The sequence below is a fragment of the Daktulosphaira vitifoliae genome, unplaced genomic scaffold, assembly GCF_025091365.1.
Source record: "Daktulosphaira vitifoliae isolate Bord-2020 unplaced genomic scaffold, ASM2509136v1 Scaffold_5, whole genome shotgun sequence".
In the NCBI taxonomy this organism is placed as follows: Eukaryota; Metazoa; Arthropoda; class Insecta; order Hemiptera; family Phylloxeridae; genus Daktulosphaira; species Daktulosphaira vitifoliae.
In genome coordinates this window covers 12,716,969-12,732,232 of record NW_026099576.1, presented here as the reverse complement: position 1 = coordinate 12,732,232, position 15,264 = coordinate 12,716,969, and the positions used below count along the sequence as shown (strand labels likewise).

Sequence of the window (15,264 nt, the reverse complement as noted above, 5' to 3'; positions counted from 1 at the left end):
TTTTAGTAGAATAAGAGTTCTTTTTTAAGCTGTAATTTAGATGATATTATCAATATATAGTGAAATTTTGGTCAACTATCGCATGATTATTTGTCATCAAAGTTTAAGACATATTTAAACTATAATCACCAGTCATAAAATCACAGATTAGCATTACCCCAATCCTAAAATACTAAGCCTATACTGAATTAAATTAGTGTAGAGTCATGAATTATTCCTATTAGACATGACTTTACAGTGATAACGGGTGTTTGAATATGTATATAAACTTTGATGTCAGATAACTGAAGTTAAACTATACTTAATTTTTTTTCACTAGTTAATTGAAAATAACATTTTTACAATATTATTGCAGATTGGCCCACTAGGTCTAATGTACAAAAATATATACAGTATTAAGAAAAAATGTTAAGAAAATAAATAAAATTTGATAACACAGTTATATATATTAAAATGGATAGTCATTGATCAATTTTATTTATAAATAAATAATACATGATGATAGGTATAGATACAAAATAGTGTTAAAATTACACATTATAAATTGTTTACATAATACATAAACAATACAACTTATTAATAATTTTTGTCATTAAATAACTAAAAATGTTTGCATATAAATGTCCTACAATTACAAAATATTACGTTATATTTTTCAGTCATTTTTATTTGCATAAATTTGCATTTTGACAATAATATAATTGCTTTTGAATAAAATAAATTTTAATACAAAAGAACAATAAAATTTCGTCCATTCTTTTAAAAATTTTCATAAATACATTCTAATAAAGTATATTTATATATATCACAAATGGCATCAATATAAAATAATAATAGTACATTTAAAACTAACTACTAATCTATCAGGGAAAATCAATTTAGTGAATTAGTTCTTTTAAATTGAAAAAGGTAAATAAAAATAATTTTTATCAAAAGTATTTTTGAAAAGCACATTTTAAGTATTATAGTAATGAACAGCTTTATTCTTTATCATAACATTAGATTTATAAAAAAAAGAACTATAATATAAACCAACAAAATAATATAAAGAAAATAACATGAAATTTTCTTAACAAAAAAAATTGTATATAATTGTATAAGTTATCAATATTATTTAACAAATGGTTACAATCTACATTGGTGTGAGTATTTTGTACTAAAATTATTAAATATAAATAGTACATTTTATTACAAAGCATAAGTATAATGATACAAAATTTGTGGATTTCAATTTATTAAGTTTACTATAGTAAAATGATTAAAAAGAAGAAGTTTTGATTTATTCATTATTATTGTATCTTTAATATAAAGTATTATCTTGTTTACTGACCAATGAAAATTTATCAACCCTGATTCAATTAAAAATATTTACAATTTAGAAGAACAATATGAAATATAAAAATCATTAGTTAAGATTTTTCGATCCAATGGCAGTTAAGAATTATTGTTTAATACTAAAATCTAAAAATTTCATAATTGCATAATAATATTAGCAATGTGAATTTTATATACAAATTGAGTTTTACTTATCTAAATAATGACGTTAGGAGTATAATTTTTTTATCATTAATTTGCCCAATTAAAAAAATAATAAATGGAATTTTATTAAGTTTTAAACATTAGAAGAATAAAATAGGATAATTATCACGAAGTTCAGCTGGATATTAGCCTAATAAGTTATTTTAATATTTTTTTATGATACAAAAAAAAAAAAAAAAATTAATATTAAGAAATAAATATTTCATTTGAACTGTTTCAAAGTGGGAAATTAAAGTAAACATATTAATAATTAGACTACAGCAGTCTATTAGTGATGAGATCACAAATCATTTTTTAATAATTTAATGTCTAAAATAATATGTCTCTGTTACCGTCAAATAGTATACCATACAAAATAAATTAAAAGAAAAATATCAAAATGAATTTGTTAATTGATAATTGTCATTAGAGCACCTTTAACTCTCTGTACAGTTGATATTATTGAATTTTACATTAATAGTCAGCACTTATATCTACAAAAATAAAAGCTAATTCTTAATGATTAACATATTTTGCACCGGTAACTGGTTAATTAAAACAATTGTGGACTGACTATTAGCACCACNTTTTGCACCGGTAACTGGTTAATTAAAACAATTGTAGACTGACTATTAGCACCATGACTCTGGATGGGCGTTACGGTATGTTTCACTTTCTTCATCACTAGGATCTTCTCCATACATATCAGCTAGTTTACGGAATCGTGGACCAAAATTGGATAAGTAATCAAAATTAAGGTCACCATCATCTGTACCTATAAATGTAACAAAATATCTGCATAAAACATATTACAATTTTAAGAAGAGAACATTATTTTACTAACCTGAAGCTAAGGATGATAAAGATCCAACTGAATTTCCTTCTCCTTCATACATATAGTTTCGTACATCATCATATGGTCCCAAATCTGGATCATTATCTACAGAATGTAGTTTGTCTCCGAGGAAGCCACAAATATCTGGTACCTCATCAGGAGCTACACAATTAATTAATTTTATTAAAGAAAAATAGATGTATAATGTACAAAATACCTCTTTTATGTAAATGATTTCCAGTATTGTCATATCCTTGCATTGGTTCCGATCCATCATACATTAAGCGTAAAACATTCAAGTCATATCCTGTCATATCACCTTCGCCACCTCCTTCATCTTCGTAATTAATTATATTTTCTCTTATATCATCTGTATCTTTATATAAATCATCAGCTTTTCTTCGGTGTACCACAACAGCCAATAATAATACTATATTCAAATATAATAAATGTTTTTACACAAAAAAATATAACTATTAAAAATAATAATTAAAGTTGAATAAGTAATTACTTAAGAGGATCGCTAGGCAAACAAATATAGCTATCAAAAAACTAGCATCAATTCCAAATGATACAGCCACAGCAGTGCCACGTGTACATGAAAAATCAACATCTTGTGATAAGCTAGGTGAGCCTAAGTTGTATAAACGACCATTAAAAGTTAAATTTCGAATACAACCATTGAATCCTGTTGAATATGGTTTATATGTCCAATTACGCGTAGATGCTACAGAGTTAAGGTCTAAAAATGATCCTCCAAGTTGCAAAGGACCATTGACATTCAAATATTCATTAGGACCAATTGGAGGACTGAGACTGAGACATGATGGAAGATTACAATTGTCTACTTTCATTTCAATGCTCTAAAATTAATTGTTTAATAAAATGTTAGTCTTAAGAATAGTCAATGATCAATTTTGTTTTATTATAATTAAAATTTTTTTACATACAGTTTTTGTCCAAATAATTTCAATTCTATGCACTTCACCATCAGATATTTTAATTTGTTTCTGTTCAATTTTAAGTGTACCTGAACCATAGTCAACTAGAAGTACAGGATATCCATTTCTAATTTCCAATGACATAAAATCTACACAAAATTAATATGTTGTTATTAGAATAATTTTTAAAATATAAAAAAATATAAAATACCTTGAACCGCTAGAGGGGATGGTTTAATACTGCTGGGTCCAGCATAAAACAAAAGTCCATCATCAGTATTTGAACGTACTTCTAATGACATATGAGATTCCATACATGATTGTAAAGATGGATACAAAGCATAGCCATGACCATAAAAACCAATACTTAATACTTCACAACGAGGTCCTTCATAACCAGCTGGACAATCACACCCAGTGCTATAGTACAACAGAAATTTTAGTTAATATTAAAAAAACTCTAATAATATATAATACAGAATAAAAAATATATTAAATAGTTTTTCATACCCATCTGTTGTCGGAGTACCACCATTAAAGCAAGTTATAACAGAGGGTAACCTCTGTTCACACTGACAAAATGGCTTAATTATAGCTCGTATACCAACAAATGATGTAGTATTTGTAAATACTGCAGCTGGTTCATTACTTTTATTAAGAAAGTTAGTACACGAAGATTCACAATAAAGTTTTTCTACTAAACATTCATCAATATTAACCATAAGAAAAACTACACCCAATTCTTTTTCAAGCTAAAATATTAAATAAAGAATTAATTAATGCTAAATGTTTTAGGCTTACTAATATATACTACTAAGAATTTTATACCTCAGCTTGGTGTAAGTCAATCGCAGAATTAATCCTTTCAGGCTGATAATAAGGTGAACCATGAGCCGAAAATCTAACATCAAGTTGTGTAGTGTTAGGATTGGTTGGTGAATGCAAAATTGTAAATACATCTACATTTTCTATGCTAGCATTCAAAATTAATGCTAATTTTTCCCTTAAAATTGTAGCTTTACTAACACCATACTAAAAATATGATACACATGATTTAATTTAGTTGATTGATTTGATTAAATTTAGTTTAAAAGTTTTTAATAATTATTTTACTTGATTAGGTGTAATAAATTCTTCAGCGGATATACCAGCTAATCGAACCGACCCTGATTTATCAACAGCTTCTTCTGGAATTTCTTTCACAGTTATAACAACAGTTGCATTTACTGAGTGTCTGGGAATTAAACGGCTTTCTTCAGTAATATCAAATTCTAAAACATAGGTCTGTTCCCTAGTCCCCTGAAGCATGGTTATCATACCAGTTTCAGATTTAAGATCAAAGTTTAAATGTGGACCATTTAACCATCTGAACTTTTTATCATGTAAATCCCAGTCATCAGGATCATCAACATAAACTCGACCAATTTCCATGTCAGGTGATTCTCCTTTATAAGTGTAAACAAATATTGAACTTCGTCCTGGCTTCATTGGGTTCTCATTTTCATCACCAATAATTACAAGTAATTTGCTTGTTCCAGTCATTTTTGGAATTCCACTATCTGATATTGTGATGGGAATCTCATAAACTTTTTTTTCTTCACGATCAAATGTTGTCAAAGCTTGAAGTTCAGATCCTAAAACAAAAATAACATTTAAAAAGAAGGTTAAGTAAAGTAAATGAAAATTTTCAATTATGTACCAGAAATTCCAAATTTAGTTTGTATTTCATAAGAAGCATCGGGTGAAATTGAAAATTCAAATGGAGCACCATTTTCAGGTCCATCATTGTCTTTAGCTTGTAATCTAGTTATAGTGCCAGGTGATTGATTTTCACGCCATACTACTGGACCAGGCTAAATTAAACAAATTAATTTTAATAAATATTCATTCTAAAAATTTCTTTAACATTCAGTTTACCATATCTAAAAATGGAGCATTGTCATTAATATCCCTCAAAACAATAATAACCTCTGTAGTTTGTTGTAAACATTTTGGAATTCCACCATTGTCTGTTGCTTGTATAATGACTTGCCAAGTAGCATAACCATTAGGTGGATCACGATCTAAAGGTTTAATTAATGAAAGGCATCCGTTTTTATCAATAGTCATCAATTTACGTTGGTCTTCTTTTACTACTGAGTAAACAATATGTTGATCCAATGATTGATCTTGAATATCAGGATCATAAGCTTCCAACTATATCAAATATTTAATAAAAAAATAATTAAGTAGAATATTTTTATAAAAAACTATTAAGTTAAAAATAAAATAAATATTATTTTTGTATAATTTTACTTTAGTTATACATCCTGGAACTAGTTCTTCTTCCATGATTGTAATATTACTCTCATATTGGCGGAATACAGGTTGCATATCATTGACATTAGATATTTTAATTTCTACAGTACAAAAATCTTCATAACGCCCATCATAAGCTCTCACTTTTAAAACATACTAAACATTTTAAGAAAAATAAATTAATCTTGATGAAATATTATATTTTATACATATATATTAAGTTTGTCAATACTTACATTTGTAATATTTTCATAATCTAGTTGACTATTAACTTTGATTTTACCAGTGGTATTTTCAATTAAAAAAGCATTGAAAGTATTGCCTTCAACAATACTGTATGTGACAGGTGAGGCAGTATCTTGGTCTAAAGCTTTCACTTCAGTTACCAAAGCATTTAGATTAGCATCTTCTGGAATTTCTTCAGCTTCATAAACAGACTGGGTGAATTTTGGAGCATGATCATTCTTATCAGCAATTTCAATACGGAACACTTGTTCACCTATACAAATATGTTTTATTATTATTATACTTAAATAGTCATTTAATAGCCATTGCTACTTCCTAAAAAAAAAGAATCTATGAATCCAGAATAGATATATCATCTGTTAACAGAGATGGATGAAAATTTCTATTACTGTAATAACATCTAATACAGCAAATAATGCTCCTTAACCAAATATCAAATCGGTGATATCCATTTAACCAACCAACTTATCTAGTAAGTTACACATTTTTTCTATTATACAAAAATTACTTTTTGCTTATTATTAAAATTACTCAAGCTCCACTTTAAACTATGCAATTATTTATTCAACAAGTATAATGCAGACTGTTAGATAAGTTAAGGGTCAATACAATAAAGGTTTAAATTACTAACTAATAACTTATAAGGTTAGTTGTACTACTATTAATAAATTATATTTTCATAAGTATATTTTATAACGTTTTTACCTTTATTAGGTTCGCCTGTTGAGTAAAGGGATGATGGAGAATTATCAGTAGCTATAACCTTAACATTGTACACATCTTGTTTCTCTCGATCAAACTCTACAAGGGTAGTAATATTTCCAGTATATCGATCAATGGCGAAAAATTCTTTGTTATCAGCTAATTCGTAGGTTACTCTATTGTTTGCTAAAGTAGAATCGGCATCAATGGCACGCACCTGCATAACAGGTGTACCAGGAGGCTCATTTTCTAAAACTGATCCTGATACAACTTCAGTAAATGCAGGTATATTATCATTAACATCTTCCAGTTGAATGTTTAATTGATGTTCAGCAGCTAAGTTGTGTTTATTCTATACAATATAAACAAAATGTCATAACATTCAAAAAATATTTAAATCCACTGAGGTTTGAATATCTTACTTGAATACGAATATTAAGAACATATTCTGATATAGATTCGAAGTCTAAGTGTCTAGCTAATCGTATGTGTGCAGTGTTTCCTGTTGATTCTAATCGGAATGTGCTTAGTTTATTAGATTGTTCTGTTCGACCAGGAACTAATTCAAACACTGGAGCTCTTTCATCAGTATTTGATCTAAACATATCAAATATATAGAAATTTAACTGAATGGTAAAAAAAAATTTACCAGTATATTATCAAAGTAAAAACTTACTCTGCTGTAATTGTGGCAATGTTGTAGCTAAAATCAGTTAAGTTTTCAGGTAGATAAATTGTACCCTCAGGTATTACAGATGTAAACGTAGGAGCTTTTTTGTGTGATTCCACTACCATAATTTCTAGATCCATGGTAGCTGATTTAGGCACTAAACCTTGATCTGTGGCAGTGGCTCTCATTTTGAACTTGTAAGACGGTTCTCTCTATAAAAGACATGATTATATTTGTAATGGAAGAAAATTATGCAAAATTTATTTTTTAATATTCAATTACATCAATAGGGCGAGCTAGATAAATTACGCCTGTATTTTGGTCAATACGAAAATATTCTGAATCCTGAGGTACTCTGGGAGATAAATCGTACAATATGGCACTATTCATTCCATCATCGATGTCTGTTGCTGATATTCTCATTACTTCATTATTTACAGCCAAGTCTTGAGGAACAGACTCAACATAATTCTAAAGAAACGAAACAACATAGAAATAATTAACTAAAAATCTATATTATATAAAAATTTAACGACTAATAATCTAACACTTGAGTGATTACTAAAATAAATTCATGCACTTATCATAATATTTTGTAAAAACAAAATTCAACTTTGAAACATCATAAGTTTACAATGCGAATATAATTTTTTGTAGCTTTATAAAACATGAAATGAAAAAAAAATTCAAGGCAATTGACATAATTAACTCAGAAGTACGTTTTTATTGATAACACTTTTTCATTTTTATATGTATAAAATATATAGCTCCAAGAATTTCAAATATAATAAACAAAAGAAGTTTTATAAAAAAATATTTGTTTTCAATTTATCTTTGGGTTTATGATTAATAAACCCAATTAATAAGGTCAATAAAAATATAAATTGATCGACGGGAGAGTAAATAAATAAAGAAATCTGTCACTGAGAGTCTTCCCTTTAAGAATAGTAGTGATCAGTGTGTATAATCTTTTCTCGCGGTATCAACACAATAATAAATAACAATTTATTAAAAAAAAGAAACAACTGAAAATTAAGTTGGTTGTTTCTGTTAACAGATAAAGATTAAAAAATTTTTATATAAATATATTTTTTATAAATTGCTTTATGAAGTGAAGTGTATCGAATGACTTAAAAATCATGCGTTCGTGTGAAAAAAATCATACAATGATTCAGTGTTTAAATTGAATAACAAATCTAGTGAAAAACAAAACTGTTTGATTCACACACATGCAAGTACCTTATAGTTGAATCCTCGGTAGACCTGACAGACGAATGAAAATTTGAATTTGTAATAATTTAATAGATTTCAAACAACAATTGTTAATTAATCATACATTAAAAATGGATGTTAGTTTTTGTTAAACAAAAGTTCATTCATACATTTTGTACAGAAAATATGTTTTAATATAATATATTATACGAAATAAAGTTGATATTATCTTTACACTATAATTAATTTAGAACTAAGAACTATGAATATTATTATCTGTTTCATCATATAATATAAAAATGATACTTTGAAAGTAAGCAGTTTTTTTTTTAATGATTTATTGAAACTTAAATTTGATCAAATAGTTGTATGTTTGGTTTTTCTGAACAAAATGTACATAATAATAATAAAAAAACACTGACCACTTTATCAAAAACTGGAGAATTATCGTTTTCATCTTCAATGGTCACCTTAATCGTACATACGTCGTCCAGGTGTGGTTTACCATTATCGGTAGCCCTAACCGTGACGTAAACTTCCTTTTCTCGAGTAGGTTCATCCCGATCAAACATCTACGAGTTAATTAAAAAAAATTATGATTAGTTCAAATGTAATTTACTTGTCGTATCTTTATCAATATTATTCTATTTTATTGATTACTCACGTATTTGGTAGTAATTTCTCCGGTTTGACTGTCAATAGAAAACTTGGATCGTTCTCCAGGGGCGCTGACAAAAGTGTATGTGATGGTACCTCCATCGTCGAGAGGATCTTTGTCAACTGCTTTTACCTGTAAACGTAAATAATAAAAAAAACTACATTAACGAACAATAGGTAAAAATAACTAAGATTCTCATTTTGAGATTACATTAAATTTTTTTTAATTGAAAATAAAGAAAAAAATAATGTCTTTTTTAATATTACACGCCAAAATGTACGGTGGTGTAAATTAATCAGTAACTAAAAACATTTTTTGTATTTATTGTAAGAAACACTAAATTTTACTATACTCGCGTATAAATGATAGAATAACAATAATTTTCGTTAGATTATTAATTAGATTACTAAAGCGATATTAATTTAGAAAAAAATCGACGTAACAGCGATATTGATATATCAATTAAGGAAATATCAATTTCCAGATTTCTATTTTTTTAAATAATTTTTGTTAACATTTAAATTTATTTGATGAAGATAGTAGTGGTCGTTTCAAGACATAAACATTTTATTTCTTTAGCAGTTACAAATACATATATTTAAATATCTTATAATATACAATTATATAACAGTTACATGTACAACGAGTACAAATAAAAAGGCCATCATGATAGTCTTTTAACAAAAAAAGACTGATTTATTATCTCCACTTACTATACGCAGTATAAAATATTTGATTTAATAGTTTAAATATTATTATACTACAATTGATTGCTAAAAGTTTTTCCTTTAATTAATTGGAGTAATCAACATTATATTTAGTAACGTTAAATCTTTGTGCTAACATTAATTTTATCGTGTCATCATCAGTGCAATATCATTTACTTTACGAATAATATTTTAATGAATAAATTTTTCTGATTCAAAATTTATGACCACGATTGCAACAATAGTATGTCAAACTAATAGCAGAAAATAATTATCATACGCGTAAATTAAAAATTATTTTATGGAACATTTGTTGTTCATTGCTATTGTTGAGTTATAATTATTTTTTTCACATGTGACATGACGTATGAGTTTGCTATTAAATAACGCCCCCAATGTATTTAACACACACAACATAATGAAAAACCTGCTACAACAGACAACGAATTCATCAACATCAAATAATATAGCACCAATTACTTGTCCAATTATTGTTAAAATATATTGATAGATTTTAAAAGTATAATTTTATTTTAAATGTTCTTACGGTGAACACATATGTGTTTGTTGGTTGTTCTTCTTTTACACTAGGTTGATAATTCGAGCAATTAGTGAACACAGGTTTGTGGTTTACAATTTGACGATCCGAATCTTGCACCGTCAATCCAGTCTTTGAACCAGGTCCTCGGTTAACCTTAAACTGAAAAAAAAAATTATTTTATGTATACACATTTTTAAAGATTGTAATGTTTGTTTAAAATAAATAAAGCGTTATTGTAAATAATGAATATATGTAAAATATATATATCCGATAGAAATGAATATAGTATAAGTCTAGTATTAAAAATGTAATACTCACATTTTAATGATTATTAAAAATTAAATGTATATTATTAACTAAAAATGTTTAGGTATATCATGTAGTCATTTTCGTAAAAGTTTAAAATACGAATTTCCAAAATGTCTTGTTGATTTTAGATTTAAGATTTAATTAAAATAAACAGTGTAAAAAAGTTACACTAAGATTATGTACGTATATATTTATTAATATTGAGTACCCAAATTAATTTTGAAGTGGAAAGGGTTAAATTGTTCTAAAAGTCTTAAGAAATAATTAGTTATTTGAATGAATAAAATTCAAAACTAATAAAAAAAAAGAACAGTAATTTTATTTTTATAGTTTTCAACAATTTTTAATGAGTGCAGTTTTTTTTATTTTCAACAGAATTATAACTGTTTTCGATCATGGAGTTATTTTAAGTGACTTATGTCCAGGAGAGATTCTATAAGATCTAATTGAAAATTTTAATGGATCACCGATCTAGAGGAATGAATTCGATAAAAGACGATGAAAAGGTCTTTAATTAAAATTACTTACTTCAAATAAAACGTTTTCTTTATATTTATAGTTCGAAGTCACAGACTACCAATTAACTATGAAGAAGTAAACTTAAAGTAGACTTATGCAATAGTTAATGACCTCTAACACTCAAATGAAACTGTTTCTAATCACACAATGAATTAATTTTAATGAAAACAATGCTGAAACCATCTATACATTTTAACATTTAATTTATACATTCGTAAAATAATGAAGAATTAATATTCAACAATTTTAATTTTAGCAAACCATTATGTCTCGCCGACCTTCATCTTTTTTAAGTGATCGTTTTTAACCGCGTTGTGTAACATTTTACAGAAGTGTTTACTAACTCATTCAACAAACGACAGACAATCGATATCTTTACAATACCATTTGAGTTTTATGTATACTCATTAAATGAGTTTAATAGCCTTTTCGGGCAATATATTATTAATTACACAATTTATCGCTTAGACGAATTACCATTTACCAGTTAAAATATTTTTTTTTTAAGAAGTCATGATTGTTTTTGAAAGGGAACTTTGTAGAAGATAAATCATTAAGTTAAATAAGTGCAGTCACGTAACTATGGATATTAGAAAAAATGTTCTGAGTGCAATAAGAAGTAATAGCGTTAATGAATATGAAAATAACAATAACTCATACATATAAATGTTGAAAGAAAATTTTGTATGTTAGAACTTCGATATGGATTTCGGATTTATCAACTTAATCCAACAATTTAATATGATAATTTTATACCTTTAGAGCACATAAAATGATGACGTTGTTAATGCATATTTAGACAACGGTGTCAAATTGACAATTTTGACATTTTCCCAAGGTTAAGTGTATTTTTAAATATTACGGAGCTTGAGGGTTTACACATAGATCAATGATTCATGTAATAAATATTACGAATTATAAGGGTAGAACGAATTTCAGTATGTTTTTATAATTTTGATTTTTCACTGTGTACAAAAGCGTTGTAAATATAAAAAATACAATAAATGACACGCTATACAACCATCATACTAGGAAAAATATTATAATAATGATAATATTTGTAATATGATGTGTTCCATTTGATACAACTGGAATTAAAAATAACCAAACAAACAATATGACGGTTTTTGAAACAAGTACTTGCAAATAAAAACGGGAACATAGATAACAAAAATAATGAACTATCGAATACATAAAAAAATTACACGTTGCAAAAAAAAAATTTATTCAACTTTAGTTCGTTGAAGTTTTTATAGTCAATTACAGCTATTACGATAATCAAAAATAACTTGTAAAGTAATGCACTTATTACAGTTATTTACTATCTGGACCTCATGAGTTATGTACAAATTTTACTGTTATTAATAAAATACCTAATGATAATATAATAATATTTTATGTTACGGATATTGGAGTTTACTATAAGTCTGCTATCCCATTAATATAATAAGGTTTTATAAACAGAAGGTAATATAATTCGCATAGTGACTTATAAAAACTATAGCAAAGAATATAGAAATATGTAAAAAAAAAGTAAATTAGATGAAATTCTAAGCATATAAAAATTGAAAAAGAAAGATGTTGATTTTCATACTAACTATTGAATAAGTAAATATGTTGTTTGCTGAGTTCTATAAAATATTTAATTTATAGAGTTTATAACTCCGAAAAGTAAATTATAAGATAAATTTAATTATGTAAAAATTAGCATTACAATTATCCAAAATTCAGTAAAAATATCTTACTCAAAAAAAAAAAAAAAAACATGTACAGCTGGAATAAAGTTTTATGTTAATTAAGTTATAGACTTTCAGAATATCGAAAAAAATATTAATACTAAAATCTCATTAGATCTGTGATTGCTTTAAACAAATTTCAAAGTTTATTTATTATATGAAGTTAAAAAATTATTCGACTAATTTAACAAGTGTATTTTTGTATAAAAAGTTATATAGATTTATGTAATATCCACGGCACAGTAAAAAGCCTCGCGAAGAAAAAAAAATTTAGACATGAAAAATCAAAATTCAACTTTTGGCAATTATAATAGATCTATAGCATCATTATAACAATTGTATCTTCTTCATTTTCTATTTTCTCGCCTTAATCTCAACTACTTCAGATCGGTCACCCTTATCCTAAACTTCTATTTGACACGATATCCCACATAATCTACGCTCACATCAGCCGTCCTCATATCGCATTCAATAACATCCCTCTATCTCTTTTTTGGTCTTCCTCTACTTCTTCTTCCTTCAACATTAATTTCTATAACTGTTCTTACAATTTAATATAAATAAAATATGAACTTTGGTCAAAAGCATTAATATTCAGTCATTCATAAGACGTTGCAACTTTTTTTTAAAGGGTATCTACGACAGATTAACTTTTTCGGGGTCATACATTGTATATAAGTTCAACCAAGTATAAATTACTTGGTGTATTATTTTAAAATCTTAAAAATGATACATCAAATTCATAAATATACCTTCATTTTTAAACACCTACAATATTTAATAACAGTTGCAAAAAAAAAAAAAATAATTAAGCTTTAAGATTTTACTTACTGGTTTTGGATAATCGTCCGATATGTACGCTTCTGCATGTGGAGCTTTATCCAACAGGTGTCGTTGATGCCTTACTCTTGCAAGCCATAAATTATTGGACGGCACTGTAAAAGTGAATAAATATGATTATTAATTATACAATCAAAAAAAAAAAAACGATTTGCAATAGAAGTAATAATACATAATAATAGTAGTATAGTAATAGTCACAAAAAGTAAAACAAAAATTAGGGTTATTTGTCAAATTTAAAACACTGATACTTTATTTAATTAAAAAATGTTATTTAGTACTTATGATTGTTACTACATGGCCGACGCCAAGTAGTTGGGTTTAAGGCGAAGAAAAAGAAGATGATAGTTACTATTATGATAGTTTTTCTATTTAGTGAAATCTAATGCATTGAATATTGCTAAAAAATGAAAACTTTTTACAATTGTTTACTAGTAATTTCTACCGCAAACAATAAATTTAGGCACAAAAAACACAAGACATACATAATTAACACTGATAGTTTAGTAGGTGCATTTATGAAAAGAATGCAAACCGCCAGATTCTTTCAAAATATGATAATTTCTCTTTGACTATTGTTATGACAGTCGAAAAACTTTTCTCTTATTTTAAAATAATTTTGAGAAACTAAGTTAAAGTGACCATTAGAGATGTGTTGTAATATGAATATGAAGAGTCAAAAATAAAAACCTAAAAAAAACGAAACCTAAAAACCAACCAATCACTTATTTCAGAGGTTTATATAACACCTGATAAAAGATTTATTAATCATCAGAATTCCAATGTGTTTGGATAAAATTAATTGGTAATGTATAGTTTTTTTTCATAGTTTCCAAAAATACTAAACAATTGACGTCATATTCATGAGCAACAAGTATGAATGAGAGAAAGCAATATTTAAAAAATATCTTTTTGAAAATACTTCAAAGTCATTATGAAACCAACCAAATGCAAATTTATTTTGAACCAGTTTTTTTTATTAACAATTTGAAATATTTATAACAAATAAACCTCGATTAAAATGAATTGAAATAACTTTAGTTAACCATTCAGTTTCATTTTATATGATTAGAATAAGAATTGTATAAAAAACTAAGAATTACTTATATTTTGATGTTCTGTATGATTTTGAAAATATTGATCGAAAGTTAATATTTTTATAACTTTTTTGTCAACGTCACTAAATTTTAGCGTCAAAATTTAAGATAATACAGACATAGTACTACATGTACACAAAATATTATGTTTGTATTGTTAAACATCACATCGAATATAATGTTTAATTTTGTGTTTAATAGGTAAAAAACGTTTATATTTGAAATATTATTACGGTTGTCAATATACAAATGTTTTATTACGTATACAGTTTAAGATTTAATATAACCTTACTGTATTAAATGAAATCATTACAATGTCTAGTACAGGACAATGAAGATAAATTAAAATGTATTTTTTCTTTGAACATAAGAGTTGTCAATTTAAACTGCACTATTTCCTTATAGAAATTTCAAATGAACATTACCGTTATGTCA

At 26.2% G+C, this 15,264-nt stretch overlaps 1 protein-coding gene across 3 annotated transcripts; it reads right to left on the bottom strand.

The window, feature by feature from the left end:
• Window positions 1-2,099: 2,099 nt before the first annotated feature.
• Window positions 2,100-14,854, bottom strand: LOC126908114 (DE-cadherin). 3 transcript variants are annotated; one of them, XM_050689994.1, is made up of 23 exons: window positions 14,836-14,854; window positions 13,724-13,827; window positions 10,335-10,487; window positions 9,087-9,212; window positions 8,845-8,994; window positions 8,450-8,473; window positions 7,493-7,681; window positions 7,217-7,422; window positions 6,963-7,137; window positions 6,544-6,892; window positions 5,829-6,091; window positions 5,590-5,748; window positions 5,212-5,490; window positions 4,994-5,147; window positions 4,408-4,928; window positions 4,123-4,326; window positions 3,805-4,046; window positions 3,506-3,714; window positions 3,304-3,443; window positions 2,865-3,216; window positions 2,571-2,783; window positions 2,363-2,515; window positions 2,100-2,293 (listed from the first exon to the last, which is right to left on the bottom strand). In XM_050689994.1, coding segments are annotated over exons 1-23 (4,509 nt in total). In that variant the 5' UTR covers window positions 14,837-14,854; the 3' UTR covers window positions 2,100-2,150. The 3 variants fall into 3 exon arrangements, with proteins under 3 accessions (XP_050545951.1, XP_050545952.1, XP_050545953.1); XM_050689995.1 differs by lacking the exon at window positions 14,836-14,854 and adding an exon at window positions 14,085-14,103; XM_050689996.1 differs by lacking the exon at window positions 8,450-8,473.
• Between the last annotated feature and the right edge of the window lie 410 nt (window positions 14,855-15,264).

Coding starts and splice junctions, on each gene's coding strand:
- LOC126908114 (XM_050689994.1), bottom strand. Junction 9,213..10,334: donor CAAACACATATGTGTTCACC/GTAAGAACATTT, acceptor TTACGTTTACAG/GTAAAAGCAGTTGACAAAGA. Junction 2,294..2,362: donor TTTATCATCCTTAGCTTCAG/GTTAGTAAAATA, acceptor TTACATTTATAG/GTACAGATGATGGTGACCTT.